Raw genomic sequence first — 23,290 nt, forward strand, 5'->3', positions numbered from 1 at the left:
TCCCCTTCAGAACGTGAGCTTTTTGAGGGCAGGGAACATTCTCTGTTTTGTTTGATCCTGTATCCACAATGCCTAGAATCTAGAATGGTGCCAGATGCCCAGAAGGTGCTCAATACATAAATGTAGAATAAATAAATGAATGCTTATATGTGAAGTGCTTAGAAAAGGCCTGACTTACAGTAATCACAGTATAATTTATTTATTATAACCAGTATAAAAGATGAAGAAAATAATGTTGACCTGACAGATATGGGTTCTAATTCTGCAGTATTTTTATCAAAGTAGATCCCAGCAGTGAACCAATTTATAAATGACGACTTTTGTGAAAATAGTTTTACTCGTGTGGAAAGGAATTGCTAACACATCCCTTTTGTGCAAAGGCATAAAGAAAGCAGTTGATTTTCTGCTATTACCCATGATAAAAGGGAAGAAGTAAATCTATGGTGTTCAATTTCTATGTCAGTGACTTATAGGATGAAAATATTGGAAGGCTTTGAAAAATGGAGGTGCGGGTGGGACCAATGACCGAGATCAGGGAAACTCGACAAATGTGTGGTCTGTCCTGAAATTCACCACCCATGCGTCTCCCCCAGACAAGTCCCCATATAGATGGCACTCACAGCATTTCCATTTTCAATCCAGGTGATGGTGGGGACAGGGATGCCTATTGCTGTACAACGCAGGGTCACAAAGGAGCCAAATGTGACATTGTGGGATTCAGGAGCCCGCAGAATTCTTGCAAAAACTGTAAGGAAAACAGAAGTAGTGAGTGATGCTCCTGTATGGAAAGGTCAAGCTGGTCTGCTCTTCCCAGAGTGCAGATTGGATCTCGTTCTCCTGTGTACAATCCTCCTGTGTTCCCTGTGCTGTGAAGGTGGTACCAAATGCAATACCCTCTAAGTCACTTGTACTATGGCCCTACATTTCTCAGCACTGCGGGGTGTGCCCAGCTTGTCCCCAGTGTCAGAGCATGCCGATGCTGTCCTTCGGCCTGGTGCACTCATCCCCCATGTCTTCATGGGGCGGGTTCCTTGTACCATCCAAGTCTGTTTGAGTGTCATTTTCTCAGGAAGGCCCTCCTTGACCACCAAAATAAAGTGCAACCCTCTTCCCATTTATTTTTTCATCATCCTATTTTATTGTCTTTATAGACCTTACCGCTATCTGTAATTTATTTTTATTTTTCTGTCATCCCCTCTAGTAGATGATGAGTTCTCAACAACCAAAAATCTTGCCTATTTCAATCAGTACCTAGAAGAGTGCCTGACCAAAGTAATAATTTTAATTGAATTAATGAATAATTAATTAATATTGTACCCCTTCAACTGTATCATACAGGGAGGGCAGACAAAATCTGTCAAACTTTCCAGTTTGAAATGAGCATAGTGGGCCAGAAAAGAAAAAAAAAATATTTTAGGCAGAATGTGAGCAGAGAAATAAGTAATCTATATTCCTTTCTGAGGCTTATTCCCCCTCTGATTAGATAAAAGGAAGGTCTTTTGATGTGAGAAGAAATTTTACCTGTAACTAAAGAGTGGAGATGAGGCTCAGAATGAACAATAAACTGAAGGAGACTTAGAATCACAGAATCACTAAACTTGTAAGAGCTTCAGAAATCCACTGGATTCCTGCTGTTATTAAATGGATGTAGAATCTAAATCCCAGTTAACTGAAGCTGCTCTAATAAAACTGATGGCTGAGAAACCTGAACTCAAGTCTTTTGACTTCAAATCCAGTGTTCTTTAAACCACACGAAATCTTTTAAATTGCCTATTGCACTCTAAATATAATGTTATGCCTGTGCCTTTTGTTTACAAGGACTTAAGTATAGAACATCATGTTGTATGAAACCCCACTGAATGCTTAGTTAAAAGTTTATTAATTGAAAGCTTGTTAATTGAAAGCTTGTTAATTGAAAGTTTGTTAAGCTTGTTAATTGAAATCTGTGGAGTTTGGTTTCTAAGGGAAAGTACAGAAAGAGATAGTATACACTAGACAGGATATGAGCAGGACAAGGATAGATCAAGTTCAGAGCTGTGTTAGAAGTTGGCCTAATTTTTGAATACCTCTTAAAAACAATTACATAATTCAAAGAGAAAAATGGAGATACAATTTGTTTGACAACTGGATGCTTCCTGCAGATTCTAATTTCAGATTTGCAGGTTCAGATTAATTCAACTTCGTATCTTTTGATATAGAGGACTCTAAGTGATGAAATCTAGAACAGCATGCTAGAAACACAAATGTTGGATTTCCCAAAAATCAGAAGGGAAAAGCAAGAAAGGTGCCAACCTCAAGGCAACAAGTGGTTTTAAATAGTGGATCAAATGTTTAAAATGCAGTTGAATCTTTCCTCCCCCTGTGCCAAAGGAGCTTGATTTTAAGTAAGTCCTGGGGTCTAATTATCAACTTACACAAAATAGAGTTGACAAACATGTTAAATAATACTGTGGGGATACAATTCAATCAAATCTAGAATATGGACAGTTCACCAGAACAAATTATTTAGTCTCCTCAACAAATGAGTGATGTTAGGGGAAAAAAATTAAAAGAGGGAACTGCTATAGATTGAAAAAGACTTAAGCCTTGGCTGGCATAGCTCAGTGGATTGAGTGTGGGCTTGCGAATCAAAGGATCATGGTTCAATTCCCAGTCAAGGCACATGCCTGGGTTGCAGGCCAGTTCCCAGCAGGGGACACACTAGAGGCAACCATACATTGACATTTCTCTCCCCCTCTCCTTCCCTTCCACTCTAATGGTAAATAAATAAAACCTTATAAAAAAAAGACTTAAGAGATATAACCCAAAATATAACACATAGGTCTTGTTTGGATTATTTTCAACAATTAAGATGTAAAAAGATATTTTTTGAGACAATAAGATAAAAAAATTGCATTGTCCTGGCAATAAATGCCATTAAGAAATTAGTACTAACTGGGAATGGGTGGGGTAATGAAGATGGTAATGTGATTATGTTAAACAAAAGTCCCTACATTATAGTTCATATGGACGGATTGAATTAGTCTTTGTGATTTGCTTTAAAATAAATCAGCAGCAATGAAATAGTAGTGGGATAGATGCAACTAGAATGATAGACTATTGATCACTCTTGCTATTGGGTAATAGGAACTTAGGAATTTACTATAATGTAGCTTTTTCATAAGATTGAATACTTTATAATAACACAAGTTTTAAAAAGTTGTAATGGAACCTAAACCAGAACCCCCAAAATGAGATGGAACAGGTGATGGAACACATACTTCTGCCATGGACAGAGTATAAGTTTTAGAAAACTTAACACCTAAAGAAAGCTACATTTTTAAAAATTGTTGTTCAAGTACAGTTTTCTGTCTTTTACTCCCATCCCAGCCCACCCCCCAGCTCTCCCCACCTCCCTCCCATTTTCACTTCCCTTGTTTTTGTCCATGTGTCCTTTATACTTGTTCCTGCAAACCCTTCCCCCTCTCCCCTGAACTTCCCTCCCCTCTTCCCTCTGGTCACTGTCATTTTTGAGGAGAAACATTTGGCAGAGGTATCAGTTCAAAGAACTTCAGAAATATCCACAACAATTTTAGGTCAAAACTTTTGGGGGGTGATTCTAAGGTGAACTAGAACGTGGGACTGAAAATTTTCCCTTGCAGGCAATATTGGCAGCCTGAAAAACTTCATAGAGAAAGGAGTGGCAGCCACTGTCAAGGTCAGAGGGTCAGCTGCAAGAGCAAGTGACCTGTGTGGTCACACAGGGCACTGTGCTTGGATAGTCCAGGCTTGGTTTAGTTTTCTCTTGTCTATATCTTGAAAGTATTAGTGATTTTTGAACTAGGAGTTGCTGAATTATCATCTGCCTTCTGATTCACCAATGATGGAGCTAGCCCTGATAGTCAGGGCTAAAAATGCTTTCTTGAAAGAGGGAGTGAAGGCTGCACCTCCACTGAAGTTCCAGAGCAAGAAGGCTCAAAAGGGAAATGGTAAATAAAACGTTGCCAATATGCTGGAGGGATCTGAAAAAGTGTCCATCAACATTAGATGACAGAGGCTGATCCCAGTGGAAATTCTAAATTTCTCAAGAAGGCAAGACAGCGAGGAGGCAGTGTGCATCCCCCCGAGTGACCAACACGGTACCCAACTGAGTACCCGGATGGGAGATTCCTCTCAGCTTAGCTCAAGTTCACAGGTTGCGAACCACTAACTAAACACACTGACTGGCATCCTAGCAAGGGTGAACCCAGGGAATCGTGTCTTTTCTAATGTTTTTTTGGTAACAATAATGGAGTCCTAGATTGCACCACATTCATCTTTTGGGTGAAATAACTCTTGTAGATGTTGGGGCTCTCTGTGTGTGTCTTAGTTTTTTGAGTATGCAACTACTACAATAATTATTTTGTAGATCTCATTGCCTCAGAGCATCTGAAAAAAAAAAAGCAGGATACTTGAGTGACAAGGAATGGGGTTATTTCAATCCCATAGGTGTTGTAGAAGTGTAGATAGCAGCTGCTGAAATAACACTGACTATCCCCTTGAACTTAAATGAGAGCCTTCTGGCTAAAGATGAGAATAATAAGAAATTATGGAACAATGAAATCTGGATTTCATTTTCATGAAATCTGATTTCTGTTTAATTTATAAAGGCAAAAGTTTTCATTTGGGGGCCTTAAATTCTTCCTGGAAATTTAGTAATAAGGGAGGGTTTATTTTGTTGTTATTTTCAGTTCCCCTTTTCCCCCTTTTAGCTGGTATTACATTATTTGGAATATCACTTGGGTTCATTGCAAAACCTCTGATGATCCATATTGCACAACACAGCTAAGCATAATGGGAGATGGTAAATAAAATAGTCAATTACCATTCTGGAGTTCAGTGTGGGCTTAGAGTTAATTTAATTAATATCCTGCTCTGTCCCACATCAGAACCTTCTGAGAGGCCCAGCGGGGCATGGGAGGTACAGAAAGGAGCACTGTTGGCATGGCATGTGGCTTCTTGAACGTGCTGACAAACTGCTGGTCTCCCCCTCCAAGTTTCATTGTTACATCAAGTGAATTAGGAGAAGGACAAATCAGGAATTAAAGGGAAGCTGGTCACTCCTGTACTCCCACATTCTTGCCAAAAGATAAACTAGAAATTCTCCCTTTTTCCAGTCCTGAAAGATAGCGTCCACCCTTTCTGCCTCTTTCCCTCTCTCGGAGAAGGTTGCAAATGTCTACGGAGTTTCAACTTGAATGTCTCCTTATCAAAATGCTTTCTGGACCCCTAGCCTTACCTTTGCATATGTTCGGTCATAGTATTTAGCCTCCTGTCTTAACTATTTGTTTTATGTGTTCGTTTGGTGGCTGTCTCTGCCCACAGAATGTAAGCATCACAAGGGCAGAGCTTGCTTTGTTCATTTACACAGGCTGATCAATAGACAGATAACCCAGAATCCTCCATGGTATATGGTTGGCACTCATACATATTTGTTAAATGAATGAGTGAATGAATGAATGAATGAATGAATGAGTGAGTGAGTGACTCCTCTGATTGGTGAAATGGGAGAAGGGACTTGCACGTGTTACGAATAGCTCAGCCCTTGCTTGGCCATCAGTCTTCCAGCTCCCCTGCAACCAATAAGGGTATGGGGTTAACATGCAGTAGACAGTTCCCCAGGTCAGGGCTTCTCCATCCTACAACTCTGGGTGGAAGGTGGGAGAGTGAGGAGGGGCTGAGGGGCATGAGGAACAGAAGTAATGTTAGTCTAATTCTTGCATGGAGGAATAGAAAGCTTTATTTTTCAGTCCAGTTTCATCAGCAATGATGCTGATTATTTTTATACCCATCTGTATTTGTTACCAGTTCTAAGCATAAAAGGTGAAGGGGTGGTAAAAAGAATTCCACCACATTGATCAAACATTGAAACAGTAAAGCCAGTTGCAATTAAAAATAAACACCAGACTAACCTCCACGGATAATAATACACCTGTAATAATAAACGTAGTCATAGTTCAATAATAAACTCCCATTATTTTAGGGGCAACCACAGCTGAAATTACACTGTAGGTCATTAACTTTAAAAGCAATGTGACATGGTTCATATCAAGTCAAACGTCCATTGAATATTCATATTTATGTTTTATTTGCATGAAAAACAATATAGAAATATTTTTGTCACATAAGTAAGCTGTTTAATAGAAGGAACCTGACATTACTTAGTAATATAAAAATGTCTACTATCGTTTCACTATGGATTTTTAAAGAAAAAAATTATGCAATCTTTTTTCAATAAGTGTAATCCATCATTCTCCAAGTCACTATGAGCTCTCTTCCACTTGCCTTTCTTTGTCCATCTGCAATATGGAGAGTAGACACAGATAACGTATTCATCCCTGGGTTTTCTCTCATGGTATCTAGTCATGCATTTGGGCCTTAATTTTTTTGGGTTAGTTTACAGTGCTAACCACAGGTTGAGAATCTTATATTCAAAATTAGGCTGAAGCAGCCAGTGATTCCAAAGCTCTTTGTAACATAACCATAAATATTCTCCTCGCTCTCTCTCTCTCCCCCCCTTTCTCTCTCTCCATTTTTCAAAGCACTTTCAAATATGTAAGTTTGATTATTGATGATCACTGTAAGGGGTAATCTGAATTTGTTAGAAGGTGATACAGCCATTCCTCACTCTGAAATCACACTGGCAATGTAATAGAAGCCCAGTGGGCAGGGGATCCAAATTAAGTCCTGAAATTAATGAACAGTTTGGCTTGAGATGAATTACCTCTGTTTTCTTGGTAAGGAAGTAAGACAGCAGGACTATTTAAGTCCCTTATTAATTCTGTTTGAGTGATTACCTCAGAGGACACAGTGAGCTCACACGGATTTTATCGTATTTTCTCTTGTTCTTTTCTTTCTTTATTGTTATCTAGTTTTCCGTAAAAGAGGGTTTTAAGGTTACTTGCTTTAAATTAAAAAAATGGCTGGTGGCAGTAAAAAACAAACACAAACAGAACTAAACTGAAAAATAAATTACACAGGAGCAGGTGAAAAGCTTTTATCTAAATTTAGTTGTAAGCAGCCTGGTATTTAGACATAGGAATGCATCTCAAATACCTCATTTGAGTTACCAAGATAAGGTGGTGGCATTTCAATAATTCCAGCTAAAGGTGATTCCTGGAGCCAAACCACATTACATGAGAGCTTACACATTTCATCCAAAAAATATAAAAGTTTAGGTTAGAACAGCACAAAATTTGAATATTAATCAGGATGGAAAGTGCTTTCTTAGAACGAAAACTCTTGTTGACCGATTGGGTTTTTTTCCTAGACTCAATTTTCAGCCATTTTCCACTAGACATTTTCCTGTGTGTGTGTGTGTGTGTGTGTGTGTGTGTATGATTAAAAATTAATTTAAATTTGATTGGTTTGGTTTGGGGCACTTGCATGATACTTGTCCTCTTGTCATAATAACGATCAAACCTAAGCTGGCACCTCCACGCTTCCCCACTTCAGAGATTGTAACACCTTGCCTCCCCCAAAAGGCTTTTAGTCAAAGGGTTACTTTTCCTTCCAATCAGTGTGCTATTTATAGTCTCATGCTGACTTATGTCAGTCTGCATTTTCAGAGTTTGGAATTCCAAGTTTAAACATTTCTGTTGACTCAATCTTTTCCTAATAAAATAGTAAGTATATTGCACAATATGATAAAGCAGTGGCATCTAATAACGCTCTGTTAAATGCTGACTTAATATTCCCCATACATTGTTTGTTATTTTGTCACTCCCTAAGGCACTCAGAATTGTTTATAAAGTCAGCAGAAATAAACGATTGAATAGAACCGTACATTTAAAAAGCAGTGCAGAAAGAAAAATAATACCTTTATTATCTTGCTCAGGTTCACTTTCTTCTGTTAATAGAAACAAGACAAAACACAAAAAATAGACACACAAACGAAAACAAGGCATCGTGAAAAAGGGGAATCTTTGAGCACAGAAATATCAGTTGTGCAACAAAATTAATTAGAATCTGCTTGTTTCTTATTTCAATAAGAAACAAATGCAATCAAGGGAAACTGCTGACATTTTAAAAGCAAACTATTAAATGATATAAAATTTCCAATGACTGTGTTTAGTCTCAGGCAGTAGCACACAGAAAATAAACTACAGCACACCCGACCACATAGCTCATTCATGCATTTCTACTTCAACGTTGATAATCACCCTTCATTCAAGGTAACAGACAGCCTGCTCTATTCTGACATACTCTGCTCCTTCTCGTTAGCTTGGCTTCTCCTCTTACAAGGCCCTGCTGTGAAGTCTGTGATGTTGAATCTGGGATCTCAGCTATCATTTCTATGGCAATAGACTCCTGTTGTGGTAAACAGAGGATTAGGGGGTTTCTGCAGAACGGAGCCTCTCCCCAGCCAGACTGTTTCAACTCTCAGAGGCTGCTCAGAGAGCTGAGAGATCAACCCATTGTCTTCCAGGAAACCACAGGTGACACAAGCTCCAAAGAAAAGGTAAAAATGTCTCCATCCACTACATGGAGTTGAGAAATGATCATTTTTTTAAATCCTAGAAAGACAATGAATTGTCCCAAAGTGTTTAATATAACCATATCAGATATAAATCCCACATGGAACTCTATTTTTCTTTCTGAGGTTTTTTTGTTCATGTCAATTTAGACTTGTCTTCAAATGAGTGCTAAGCTAACTGTAACATGTAAGTACAAAATGCTACTTAAGCAATCCTATTGTTAACCACTTTCAGTGCTAAGAATACATCACATAGTTCTTCACAGGTTATGGATATAGCCACACATTATACATTATCTCATGTAACCCTGACCATACCCCTCTGTACATAGTTGAGATTATTCAGCCCATTTTCTGGACAAGGAATCTGAGACTCACAGATTTGCTGCAGGCGCAAAGCCAAAAACTTTCAGCATCACAGCTAGCATCGCAGTGAGAAGACCTTATTTCTACACTTAACAGCCAATCCTCTTAGTTATTAATGAACTTCTAATTTCCCATTTAGACTTTTCCATGTCTGAACTTTTCCTACTACCACCAACCAATCAGTAGCACACGCCTGTTTTATTGTTTTAATTATTAAGGTCAAAGACTATTTAAAACTTCTGTGAACAAAAAAGGGCCTGTGTAATAAGACTGACATGCTCAGGGGTCCACATGGCAGCCCCGACAAGCTCAGTGACCAAGAGTAACCACAGAGGATGGTTCGATTATAAATTCCTAACTGGTGGGGGGGCCTGAGGGGAGTCTCCTCCCAGGCCTGGAGCTTCCTTAGCAAAGGTCAGTCTTTACCTAAAAGTGAGCCCTGTCCACAGTTCTGTGCGTCTTGGACAGCATACCTTTGAAACGACGCCAGAGCAATTTTCTTTTCTAAAGCCCTTGAAGGCACAACCACAGGCATCCGAGCGGGAGATCAGAGAAGCCCTCATTGCTGTCTTGTTCCCCACATACCATCTCCATGTGCTGTAGATGTTCTTTGTTAACTATCCTGTACCCACCAAAGCAAGCAAAGTATGTGCTTCTCTATTTCGCTTTCGACCCACCCCTAGAGATTTCCCCACGTGGCTTTCTCCAACCCCTTCATCTACCACCAGTGGCCTCACGAGGCTTCCTCATGTTTCCTCCTTTGGTTCTAAATGCATAAAAGAAACTGGAAAACTGCCATTCTCCAGAACATTTCTTCAATCCACTGAGATCTGGCTTCTGGGTGTGTCCTCAAAAATTTGGTTCAAAAACACTCTTCTAAAACTTTTCTATAGGTTTGCATATTCTTTCGTCGACACTTCTAAGTTGAATACGTTTATGTTAAGAGGAGATGTAGAGGTTTTCTGGCAAAAGTAGCTCTAAACAAAATGATCATTTTTAAAACAGCATCCCTAACAGGTGCAGCACAGGTGTTGGGGACCTAAGAGTTTTCCCCACACTTAAAGCTGCTCGTCTGGACACTTGAACACTGCAGAGATGCCCTGTGTATGACAGACCTTAATCAGAAGTCAGTGAGGGCCCCTGGTCAGGCCAGATCAGGCCTCAGAAATTTCATTTGAGTGCCTTTGGGCAGGACATATCTTTCTATTTTCTCAGCACAATTGTGCTTATTCCCAAGCTTGGAAAAAGTGATGTTTTTTTTTTTCCGCCAAGTATTTATGAGTGGCTGAGATGGGCATGCACTCCTGCTGGGAGTGTCTTAGGCCCTGGCTGCAGTAGCTCCAAAGTTTTACTGCATGACATTGAAGGGCCTCAGTAAGCCTTGAGCATCTTGTTCAGTTGTTATTTTTCTGCTCTTAACTGCTCCTTGTAAGGTTCTGGATGCAGGTAAATTCCGTCGCTCTTTAGTTTTGCTCCAGCGATCTTTTAACGGACTGTGCTCAAAGCATGCTCTGAGAACAAGGCTGATTTTCCTTTGCTGTTTTTTTACTTTGTTGTTATTCTTGTGAATATTGTTCATTTTGCTTGATTTGTTTGGAATGAGAAGCAGTGCGAAGTTTTGAAAGAACGTACTTGTTTCTTCCACTACAGATATGAAGGAATAAATGTCTAAGGGTTGCCATGGTACTGGAATGAGGCTTAGAAATTTTTCCAGAAGTTACATTGCCATATATAGACTCTCAAAAATCTTTTTCATCCATAAATGCAAATACACATCTCTATACAAATATATTTACATTTGCTTATGTATTAATTTACTCACACATGTACACACAGTCACACACAATTGAGGTTACTTTAGAGAAAATTTTGCAAGCATGATCTGCAAAATCTCTTTAAGCTGAGTGCACTCACTCAGTGTATGAGATGGTTTGTTATTTCAAGGTCAAACTGTAGTCAGGGTTTTTCCATGTATCCTACTTGCCTACTACTATGATCCCTCTAGACTCTGAACTTAGTGTTTGTATCACTTATCAGTTTTAAAATTTTCCTGCCTCATGGTCTTTATTCCTGTTTGATTTCTAAGTTCTCATTTAACTGCTTTGTGTGTAATGCACCTGTAGTCTTTTCTTCTAAACTGATGTGTGATCTCCTTTGGGGAGTCGGGGAGGGAGCAGCACAGCATACTTTACTCTGGTTCGTGTCACCGCCGCCGCTGTCCCCCTCCTTGCCAAAGTCTGGCACAATCTCTTACTGAAAAAAGAAAATACTTAGAAAAAAAAGAGTTGAATTAGTGATGCCTTCCCCCCCACACACACCCCCCGCTTTCTGGGACTGTTCAGTAGGACATTTAAAATGCAGAATCAGAGACTTCCCTTGCCCTGGCTGGTATGGCTCAGTGGATTGAGCTCAGGCCTGAGAACCAAAGGATTGCAGTTCGATTCCCAGTCAGGGCACATGCCTGGGTTGCAGGCCAGTTCCCAGCAGGGGACCCACAAGAGGTAACCATACACTGATATTTCTCTCCCTCTCTCCTTCCCTTCCCCTCTAAAGATAAATAAATAAAATCTTTTTTAAAAAAGAGACTTCCCACATTGGAATAATCTCAGATATATTCAACATCCAAGTCAAATAGTATATCTATTGTCTTGACTACTTTGATTTATGGGGAACTCAGTACTATCATACCCACCCATTTTAAACAACTCTGTTAAAATAAATGTTCTAAATCAAATGAAAACCAGTCTCCTTATAATTAATTATCACCTATAAGACCTAGTTACTACACCTATTCATTGGACCAAAAACATATCTATAAAATATTTGCATTTGTCCACGCATGCTGGCCTCAGTTCACCCTCCTCTCATTCTGTCATCTTATCTTAACCTTCCTGGAACTGAAACGAACATGCTCGTAGTCTTACAGATTCAATGAGTGCGAGGCTCTTTCTAAACACTCCAGTTCTGTGAATACAACCTTGCGTAAGTGTTTGTTTGCATTCGTATAACAATACAGCTAGGTCTTTGCAAATCAGGAATATTCAATACTCATTTTTATAAGTGCTCTTATTAAGGCCGAGCTCCCCAATTTGGAATGTGAATCTGTGTGTGTGTGTGTGTGTGTGTGTGTGTGTGTGTGTGTGTGTGTGTGAAATATGATGTGATTCTGAGGAAGATAAAATAACTTTCCTACTCAACTCACTGAGTATTTTATTGGAGAATGAATTAAATGGGTCAATGAACTGTTACACAGGAGGAGGGAAAGTCATCAGGGTTCCCTGGAAGAAATAAAAGAAATGCACTTAGGAAAATTATACTGGTCATAGAGCCCCTTGAGGAAGAAAGAAAACCAGAAGAGAAAACAGGCAGTGCTGTGGGGCAGTTTGCAATATTCTAACTGCGAGAGTGAGGAGCGCCAAGAAGACTAGGAATTTAGTTGCCCAGAGCAGAAGTCTCACCAGGGGGGTGATAGCACAACCCCCTTGTGCTGTCACAAAGAGCCAACCCCCTTGGCTCTTTGTAGGATGGCATTGTTTTGTAACTTTCTTCCTCGTCAATATCTTAAAGACATTCCTGACTATCTGTTGTTCTAAGAACACCATTCTAGGGCTTTTTCTCAAACATACCCAGAAATTGGGGAATCGAATTCGGATTAATAGGATTGTTTCCTTACTCTTAAGTCACGTACAAGGCCCTTAAAGCAATCCAGGCAGGTCGCTCGGAGTTTGAAGCCTCACTCCACTGCTTACCAGCTGTTTAATCTGGGTTACTATGCCGCTCGATTTCTCTGAACTTCATTTCTTTCATACAGAAAATGTAGATAACAACTACCGACTCATAGAATTATGGAGAACATGAGATGAAATGATGTGTATAAATTCATATAGCAACTAACAACCAGCAAGTACTGAAGGCAGGCCTCCTGACTTCCCTCCCTGTCTCCCTCCCTCCCTCCATTTCCGGAGCTATTTCTATCTCTAGAGTATCTTCTGGGCTCGTGTAAGCTTTTCTTCCACCTGACTTTAAAGAAAAGAGTTTTTTCATTTTTATTTTATTTTAAATTTTCAATCTGCCTCAGCTGGCTACATTCCAGATATTAATCCTGTTGAGTGCCCTTTGGTAGGTGTTAAAAGCATGTGCTTAAATCCATCCCTCAATTATCTGAGAAGAGAGGAATCATTCTGTAGAAAGAGAAATCTATTCTTTGGACCCTGCTATCAAACCTGGATGCTAATCAATACCAGATTCTTTGACTCTGTTCATAAAAGACTACATGTGTCTTATCTAACATCCTATTTCAGAAATTACTGAGTCGGAGATGCCTGTTAGAAGACAAGCATCAAAGAAGAAAAAGGGTCATTTCGATTGTTTTTATTTTTTTTACTTAAACAAAAATTGGCCCAGGGGTGGTTGAAAAGTAATCACATTGAGACTCTGTGGTACACGGTCCCTGAATGGATTCCTGTTTGTTTTCCCATCATTAAAAGACAACCCGATACACACAACGATCAACCTAAGTCCATGCCTGGTTTTTCTTTCCTGACTCCTGGGTAGCTAAAGCAAACAAACCGGATCCTGGTGTGCTGCCACTGTTTGCGTTTCTGTCCCCTTTGAAGCAGAGCTATGCTTGAGAAGGTTTATGCACCGTGGCTCCATCACCGAAGGAGTCAGAACGCAAGTCCCTTCGCAAACATACACAGCCCCTCACAGACAGTAATTCTCTTCTCCAAGCGAGGCTTGCCTGTCTCTGAGACGTCACGGTCCTCTAAAGTGGCTTGAGTTGGAAACATTTCTGTGGCCGTGGAGGTAGTAACGTTTTCCTAGCTTGTAAATACGGACGATGAATAACCACAACAAGCGCACAGTGTTTGGCAGCTAATTCGGAGATGAGCCGCAGGAGGCTAACTTGTTTCACTTTCAGGCTCTGAGGTAGATAGAGCAACTATGAAAATTTTTTTGTTAAAATAATTCTGAAAATACAATAGAGGTTTAACCATAAGCCAATGAAAAACTTCAGTTCTGATTCACTTTTTATATTCTTTTAAAAAACCATTGTTTTCTGGTTTTAATGGGAGGAGATGCTAACTTGCTTAATTAGCAGGACAGAAACCTTTCATATGTTACCCCTTCAAAGAGTTTTTATTTAGAAATAGCTTTAGATTTACAGAAGACTAGCAAAGATAGTATAGAGAGTTTCCAGGTATCCTTCATTCCACTTTCTGTGATGGTAACGTCTATATAACCATGATGCACTTATCAAAATCATAGTTTATTTTCAAATAATGGTTTTTCTTTTTTATTTAATCTTTATTGTATTTTTTTATCATCTTTTCCCACACCCAGCAAAACCACACATTTTTTTTACTTTCTTTCATGAAAAGAAAGAGGCCTGAACTGGGGCCACAGAGGAGCTAAAGTTTATTAAAAACAGGAAGTTATTTTTTGTTTATCTATTTTATTTTATTTTATTTTATTTTATTTTATCTTATCTTATCTTATCTTATCTTATCTTATCTTATCTTATCTTATCTTATTTTATTTTATTTTTTATTTAACTAACCAGAAATTTTATCTGGGAAAAGAACCAGGAGCCATCCATCACCTTAACCTTAAGGGCCACCACGCTGTTATCCTGGCTCTCTGAAGTGGCTCAGATCAGGAGTGTTTCTGTGACCTCTGAGATGGAACTCTGGATGCCAGATAGGGCCATCGGCTTCCGAACTGTAGGTTCCCATGCTAATGAGACTGTAGTTCTGTACCCATTTAAAAATAATATCCCCCCTTCCCCTCGAATTTCAGGGGAAAAGGGGAAGGATTCACAGGAACAAGTATAAAGGACACATGGACAAAAACTAACAGGGGTGGAAATGGGAGGGAGGTGGGGAGCACTGGGGGGTGGGCTGGGCTGGGAGTAAAAAACAGAAAACTGTACTTGAACGATAATTAAATAAAAATATATTGTTTATGAAAAAAAGAACAGGAAGAGAGTAAATAAAATATTTATTATGTACACCAAAAAATAAATAAATAAAATAAAATAAAAATGATATCCAAGAAATGGCACCAAAGCGTATGATTTCAGTGTTCGCCTGAGTCAAATTGCAGCTCCCTCTGGTTTGTGCAACAGCACTAACAACCCTGTCCCGACCTCTCCAGCCCTTCCTCTGCTCCCTGGTTGGGAGTCAGGGTCTGCCCCTGATCGCGGGATCAGCCTGCATCTTTCCCTCCCTCACTGCGATACGATCTGTACTATGAGCTGCTTGCTAGTCATCAATCATAGCCTGTTGGGCCTCACCTCTCCGAAGCTTCCCCTGACCTGTCACCATCTCCCTGGCCCTGTGTATATATCCTGTACAAACTCCTATCATGGCAAGTGTGTTGAACTTTAATTATTGTAATCACTTGGTAGCATGTCTATCTTTCTCACTAAATAAACCATGTCTCATTTATCACTGTATTCTTAGGATTTACCTCATTACACAGAGTATAGTAGGTTCTCAATAAATGAATAAATTTGAAGCTATTCTAATATTTACCTTACTAATTATGGATAAGCTAGTTTTCTCCTTAAATTTTTAAGCTCCAACTAGAATAAAGACATTCCAAGTAGAAATCCTTAATAAGAGGCTAGTAAGAAGCTAGGAAAACTTCTTGGCAAGCAGAATGGGAAAACTGAGCAGGCAGCTGAACACAAGGGCCAAACAATTCACAGCCAGGTGCAGTGGTCACCAGGGCAGAAGGTCCCCAGTGCCTGGCAGGGGGCAAAACCAGAAAAACCAGGACCTCGCCCCCAGGCTAACCCTCCCTCCCCTGGCCTTTCCTCCCTGGATATAATGTCTGGGAGATGACATCCAGGCCTCAGTTGTATTTCCAGCTCCTCCAGGTCCAGAAAAGCAGCAAAACCAGGTGGGTGACGCCACGACCAGCCACAAATGACTAAAGACCCCCTGTCCTGTCACTGACCAGTCCGCGGAGACCAGGCCCCTGAAAGAATGAATATGCCGTCACCTGCAGAACTGATGACTATGCTACTGAAATGCCCCCAGACCTCCCCTAAGTTCCTGCCCACAAGAAAGAGAGAGAAGCCTCAAGACAAAGGACCGGGGAGTGCTCTCCCTCTGGGGAGCAGCCCGCGCCATTCCCTCTCCCTTCTTCTCCCCCCACTTCCTTCCCCACAGGCCCGTGTCTCCTCACCTCTAAGGCAATGGGCAGCTGGCAGCTGGCCCCAGGCTGGTCCCCTGAACCTGTCCCCAAGGGCCCCCTTCTCTGACCTCCCAGTGAGCTCAGGCGGCCCAGCCCAGGGTCTGCTGTTGCTTCTTCTATGGTAAGCCCTTCCTCGTTTCATTGACTGCAACTTTAATAAACGCATCCTCACAGTCACCTGGACTCATGCTGTGAAATCTCTCCTACATGAAGTCAATAACTCACACACTATAGCCGGCCCTGGCGGACCAGCTCAGGGAGGGGTCCCTGTCTGGTAACAGCCAAGTCCATGTTTCTCAAAATGTGGTTCGTGGACTACCGGCATCAGGATCATTTAGGAAATTGTTGAAAGGACTTAACGCAGACCAGTCAGATCTGAAGCTCTGGGGAACGCATGCTGGAGCCATGCCTTTTACTAAGATCTGCACCGATGTTTCAGAGCTACTACCTTGAAGCAAAGTTCCATTAATCTATCAATTTTGTTATTTCCATCTCTTTCCATAGAGGTTTTGAAGTGAGCATAATCCATGATGCACCAACAAATGAAATGAAATGACACATTAGTATCAGGGGAGAGAAGACTTTTGGTCGGTTTTGCATAACACGCCATGGCTAGGGTTCAAGTTGGATTCTAAGACACAGGCCAGCTAGGGCAAAAACAAACAAAAAAAAGGGAAAAGAAATAAACCGTTCTTATGACCGGAAGTCAAACAAAATGCCTGTTTTTCATCAGAGACCATTTTTCCCCCAAGCACTGAATTTTTAAAGCAATTTCTCACTTGAGATTTACCTCAGAGTAGTGAGTGATGGAAGAATCAATATTTTCGACACAATTTTTGCCAAATAGCTATTTCTGTAGTGGGTACGACATGATGTAAGTTCAGGATATGCAGTGAGGTTGCCTTCCCTTTCATGTTGTCGATGTTGTGATTTTGGACAGGGTGACTCTGAACAGCCTCTCACCAGTATTCCAGTAAAGGCACGTCTGCACACAGCCTCTTAGCTAAGCTACCTTACATCGCTTGCCACAGCGGGACCACGGCAAAGTTACCATCTCTAACAAGTACCAAGAACGCAGGGACAGAGTCTTGCTGCTTGAGGGCAGATTTATGTTCTTTGGAAACAAGAGGAGCAATTGGTAAGGCTGACACGCTATTTTTGAAATTTGAGAAGCCTAACCAGCAATATTCTCTGGATGGAAGTCACCCAGCCCTAAAACAACGTAAATAACAGGCAATCTTAACAACACCAGCTCATAATTATCAAAGAGCTGCCAGGAAGGCAGTGGATATGCGGTCTCTTAGTCCGCTGTAAGAACTCTGAGCTCCGGGAGATACTGTTCCCCTTTTGCACCTGAGGAAACGGACTTGCAGAGGTTAGGTCAATCAGCCACCCTCGCATGACTAGCAAAGGGCAGAAACAGGATTCACCTGCACAGCATGAACATAGAGAACGGGAAGACAAGAGCAGGGCCGTGCAAGATGTCCTGGCCTTGGCATCAAGACATTCCAGCTCCTCCTTGCTGACTTGGGCAAAGTAATGATATTTCTGGTCTTAAGGTTCCTTATCTGTGAAGTAAGGGATTGACTGTGTGACTTCTAGGGCCCACGCCTGATATAAAGTCTATGGCTACTCTTCTGAAAGGATCAAAGTTAACAGAAATCAACTCTGCTTCAGATACAAATTTCATTTTTGCCCTTGAACTATATAATGCTTCTACCCCAAAGAGGACGCACGGAATCAAGAGCTGCAATCGTCTTCCCAAGTGTTTCATTGCACAGGAGGTAGAGCAGCCCCAGAACTAACATTGAGAACTGCGATTTGTGTGGTTATTCTCTGGCAAGAATTCTAGTAAGAGCTTTAAGTATATGAGCTAAGTTTAACATCCTACAGCTTATGAGGTAGAGAGTGCTGTTAACCTCATTTTTGCATATGGGGAAACTGAGGCACAGAGCCTGAGTCACCTACCGGAAGTTGTGCAGGTGGCAACTGGTGGAGCCAGGATTTGAACTTAGGCAGTTCACTCTAGACTCTGGAGCCCAAACAATTTTTCTCAAGAGTCTAGAGTCCATGTTATTAGCTAGTGCATTAAGCTCCCTCTAAAAATTATGTCATGAAAACTTGTATTAGTTCATTGAAATGAATATACTAGTTAAAGTTTGAAAGTTATTTCTAAAGGAAATAACTGAATGTACTATTATGCAAATTCCATATTGCCATAGAGTTCTCATAGCTTTCAGTGATATCTTCGCCTGATTCAAAATAGTTACATTTTGGAATTAAGCCCACCTAAGGCCTGGCCCTCTCTCTGGCACAGCGCCTGGAAGATCACTCCATAAATGTTTGTTGGATGAACTAATGCGCTCAGGACAAGAAAGTTTCCTCCTTGCTGTGCGCATGTACGTTCGATCTTGTATATCTCACTTTAATACCTAACAAGTGGAAAGAAAAAGCTCACTCTGATAGGAGTAGGCATATTTCAGGTCACAGTAACTTCTCGTTCCAAATCATAGAGTGCAAACATTATACCAAACACTTCAATTCTCTTAAACAATTTAAGAGAAAGTTTTGAAGCACATTTTTCTTCAAACCTGCCATTAAGGAGGGCCTACCTCTTCCTTAATTTAAACTATTATCTATTCAGTGCTAGAGTAATTATGTAACTTTCCCCGCCTTAGAGGCCTTTACTGACAAGTCTTCAACTGAAGGACCACTTTATATTGTTTCTTGAAAGCACTGGAGAACTTTTTAGATGAGAATGCAACATGATATCCACTAACACCAGAATCCATGGGTCAAACTCTTCTTTTAGAGCATGCACCCTATTAAGCATGCAGATTTAATCTTTCCCTTGATAACCCTCAGGGATATCAAAGGTTTATGATTTTTGGGGGGAAGGGGTGGCTTTTAAGTACACAATGTACTCATGACAGCAAATCAAACCTGTTAGTGGCATCAGCAAGTGGAGTCGATGCCGGGAACAGGACCACTGCAAATTTTATTAAAACTGCAATCACTGAGAGCACAGCACACACTGGGGCGGTAAATACCTCTCTCTGTGGCATTGGTCATATTAAGAGCTGCAGCATAAACAAAGGAAAAAGCAAATCAAATGTGTAAACATTACACCATCGCTTCCGCTTTCCTAAATGCAGTAAGGAAATCTGGTGTCTGGGAAGGAAGGCAGCCAGAAAGTCTAATCATTTTTGAAATCAGTCCTGCTCTCTTGTAGATATATTTCTTGACATTTGCATGTATATAACTTCAGTCTTTTGGATTCTACTTACTATCTTATGTACTGTGTATGTCTGCAAAGATTCTTGAAAAAAGAAATGCCTTTGGTAGAGCTGTTCGACCCGAAGAGTTCGTGGTGAAGCCTTTTAGATGGCTGAGCAGTAGGCTAACAGAATTCAAGGGCCCTGACAAGTGACAGACAGTCATGCCTGGAAGCCACTTAAATATAAGATGGCTGTCCTTCTATCCTCAGTCTCCATGCCTCTCCCAAGTGTGGACACAGGGCTCTGCTTTGGGGGTCCCCTGCAAATGACAAGGTGTTTCAACCTCAAGGGAAGCCTGCAATAACTGTCCCCCTACAAGGACTCTTTTCTTGTTCTTGGTCTGCTTCTGGGACCCTCAGCTTCTCACTGTTCTTAAGCCACCCCTTGCCGCTGGTATTCCTGACTGTGAAGCCTCCCTTGGTTCCAGCTTCACCTTTGCCTAATCTTTTCCTTAACAGCTTAAAGCTTTGAGGGTAAACAAGGTAATAATGGAAAATGCCATCCAGGGAAGTCTGATACATTGCAACTACCATTTCTTTTCATTTGGATCTCAAGTATTCTACCCTCAACCGGTTTCTGTACCCAAAACAGGATTTGTCTGAATGTAGTAAGATCCACACTCAGCTCCAGTAAATGAATAAAGAATTCCATAATCAGTAAGCCAAAGAATATAAGGCAAATATGATAAAGTTAGATATTTGTAAACCTTTAGATGGATCTTTTCCATCAATTAAAAGACTCACAATAAGGACCTCTCCAGGTAGTGACAGAAAAAGAATTACATTGTCATATCAAAAGCATGTAATTTCTGTGACATAATGTTTATTAAATATATATTTTTAAGGCAGAAGACCCCTCTGGTCAAAAACAGAATGGTAAAGTCAGAATCTTGCACCAGGGGACATCTAAAGCCTCCACAGTGGGAGCCTGTCCTTGCAAACTCCAGCCCTAGGGCTCAGTTCACACCCACCGCCCACCAGCACACCGCTCCGCCCCAGGGCATCTGTCTCCTGGTCTTTATACAGTACCCGGGAGAAAATTGTTTCAGTAAGATACATGAGAGCAACCGTATAGATCGATCACTCTTAGGATACACACCACAGCAAACAGAGAACATGAGGCAGACTGGAGAGACAGATGAGACCGTCTCTTAATTTAGAAGAGAATTCCTTTGATGGGGCTCTGAAAAGTCACTTTACCTGTTTTCAATCTAACAAAAATAATACGCAGCATGTATAAATGTTGCAGTGGGGAGGCTACACGGAATGAGGCTACTGAGCAGGATGCTTTTTCCCTCTGGGAGGACTAGCTAAAAGAAAGTATCTCAAGCAAAGGGGCGTTTGTACTATAATATAAGGAAATCTTTAGGAGCCAATGGAATTGATTTACCTTTGTGCTGTCATTGCATTGTCATCCTCATATTTGCAGAAAGCTAAGGTGTGATCTCAACCAGAGGAAGAGGCCACAAACCGGGTGTGACTGCCTTTAAGACCAATAAGATGGATCTCAATTTCAGAGATGTTAAAATGCACAACAATGAAGCAAATAATTAGCCAATGGTGGTTGTCAGAAACCAGTGACTCTGAGATGCTTTCAGGATATGGCAAAATATTTAAAAAAAAAAATAAGCATCTTAGAATCTGTGAAATCTAGAGGTTTCTCTGGCCTTCATCATGTCCTGCTATGAAGCCATTCCTAAGCCCACTGTCACAGATGCCCGCGACAAAGGATGAGTCCCCGCAGTGGTGAGACTGACACCTCTCTCTGCATCCCAGGTGACTGGAGTTTGGGAAACCACACAGTGCTTCCTCTTCCTGTGGGAACTTACCTTTATTTTGCTTCGTGAGTCAAGAACACCCCACCAAGTAGAGAAAACATTCATTGAGAAATCAGAACCCAAATGAAATTTGTGCTGGATCCTCCAAACCACTCTAGAATCATACATTCCAGGTGTCTGCCCATAAGTAAGGAAGAGAGTCAAATGGGGTGAGAACCCCCCTGCAGCTGTGCATCTCTGGGCCCTTCCACTTCCCACTCTGCCATGTGACTCCTGGACTGCCATGTGCAGGCCCCAAGCTCACTGCCATCACAGCTAAACTCCGTCCCTACGGAAGTGGCACGTCCCAGGTTCTGTGCACCATGATTCCACACTCAACCTCAGTTCTTCAGCTGACAGCCAAGGGCTGTGAATACCTAATCAATGTAGGGATCAATTGCCTTTGACAAAGCATTTCCCATCCCTGTGTTTGTTCTAGAGCAGAGTGGGGCAGCAGACTCCAAAAACAATGTATCAAACCCAGTGAACTGAGAGGTTGATGTCGCTTTGTCAAAATAGTGTAATCTTTGGACTCCAAATTAACTTTTCCAAAGCATAAATACAGGTATTAATTCTTCCTAATTATAAAGGTCTCTTTTAACATTTTTTAAAAAGTATAGAGCTGTATAAAATATGAATAAGTAAATAAAAATTAACCCCTGTGTAATTCTGTATGTAGAAACGATGACTATTAATCATTTGCTATATATTCTCTAAGATATAATATGTAACCTATTGTTCTTTAACTACTTTTTCACTTAGGAATATATTAATATTTCCAATAAATTAATATTTCTAAATAAATAGAACAGTATCTTGCAGAACGAGCTCATGAGTGTATTGCTCTGTTATTTAAATTCCTTTTTATCCCTGACCTCTGGAGATTTACATTTTATTCTTATGAGTTATACAACCAATCCAGCATTTCCAGGTGTTTACATTTAGAAGATGTTCATATTATCTTCTCAGTCAAATTTTGGGGACCATAAACATTTCATCCAAGGTTTGCGTTACTTGGTACAGAAAGATGCCACGGTTCATTGCTTTGACCGTTCTCTTGCAATATTCTCAGATCCTTTGCCCTGTTTTCTTTCCTTCCTGGCAAAACTACAACACTTGAATATTGCCTTTGGATTTGGCTTTTTACTTTTTGGGGACTTATACTTGTATTAATGAGGAAAGCTGGGGGTGGGGGCAAGGAGACAAAACAAAACAAAACAAAACAAAACAAAACAAAACAGTGTCTCCCCATATCCATATCCCATTCCCTACTTGCTGTGGCCCAGGAATCCTGGTTTCCCTTGTGAGTCATCTCTCCCATTCCCCACAGCTATTTTAAAACCTTCTACCCTCCTCATCCCTCGGCCCCCCTTTACAGAAGTAGTTTCAGAAGATAACCTTACTTTCTACTTCCTACAGGACATAGAGACCAGCAGAACAGAGTGTTCTCAAATTCTATCCACCAAATGCGTTAACTCATTTATACCGGAATACACCCCTTTCTCCTTCCTGTTACAAGGAAGGAAGTTTCCTCTTCCCTGGTATGGTGGTCACATAACTTATCATTGAAGCCTAGATACTTTTGAAAGTAAAAGAGGGACTCTATTAATAATTACTCCAGGACAACAGGTGTAAGCCAGAACGTCCTGGGAAAACTGGGACGTGTGGTCACCCTCTGTACAGAGTTCGTCGCATCACTTGTCCCCTGAATACACCCCTTCTGCCTTCAGGAGCACCGCCAACATTCCCTTGAACATGCCCCTTCCCTCTCTCCTATGTTCAAATTTTCCTTTGCTCTGGGCTCCTTCTCATTAATATTTTAACACTTTTTATCTTCTAACAAGAGAAATCTTGCAAGGCATCACTAACTATACGCCATATGCACCGCCAGCTACGACTCACCTTTTTGACCTTGCTCTTCTCTCTTCCAAATTCGTCTATGCCCAACTGCCTGTCTTTCACTTCCTGTTCTCCATTATTTATAGAATTCTAGCACCTTTCCTAATCCCCATTCGGACACTATGCTCGACAATGTTGCACACCGTGACCTTGTTCTTTAATGGGACAGACCTTATTCAACATAACTTCAGCTCCCAGACACCCCTATCTGTGCAGTCTCGCGTTCGTTCTCTC

General features: G+C 40.8%; 1 protein-coding gene across 3 annotated transcripts in view; it reads right to left on the reverse strand.

Moving 5' to 3' along the window:
- Positions 1-23,290, reverse strand: part of MUSK (muscle associated receptor tyrosine kinase) — an 85,345-nt gene that overhangs the window by 43,157 nt on the left and 18,898 nt on the right. For 2 of the 3 annotated variants that reach the window (XM_037152602.2, XM_053656584.1), the window contains exon 6: positions 621-745. In XM_037152602.2, coding sequence (XP_037008497.2) covers positions 621-745 — 125 coding nt within the window. Of the gene's footprint in view, positions 1-620; positions 746-7,837; positions 7,868-19,113; positions 19,144-23,290 lie in introns of all 3 variants that reach the window. The other variant, XM_053656585.1, reaches the window with a different exon arrangement.

This window comes from Artibeus jamaicensis, unplaced genomic scaffold, assembly GCF_021234435.1.
Source record: "Artibeus jamaicensis isolate MK-2021 breed Jamaican fruit bat unplaced genomic scaffold, CSHL_Jam_final scaffold_1964, whole genome shotgun sequence".
NCBI classification, from domain to species: Eukaryota; Metazoa; Chordata; class Mammalia; order Chiroptera; family Phyllostomidae; genus Artibeus; species Artibeus jamaicensis.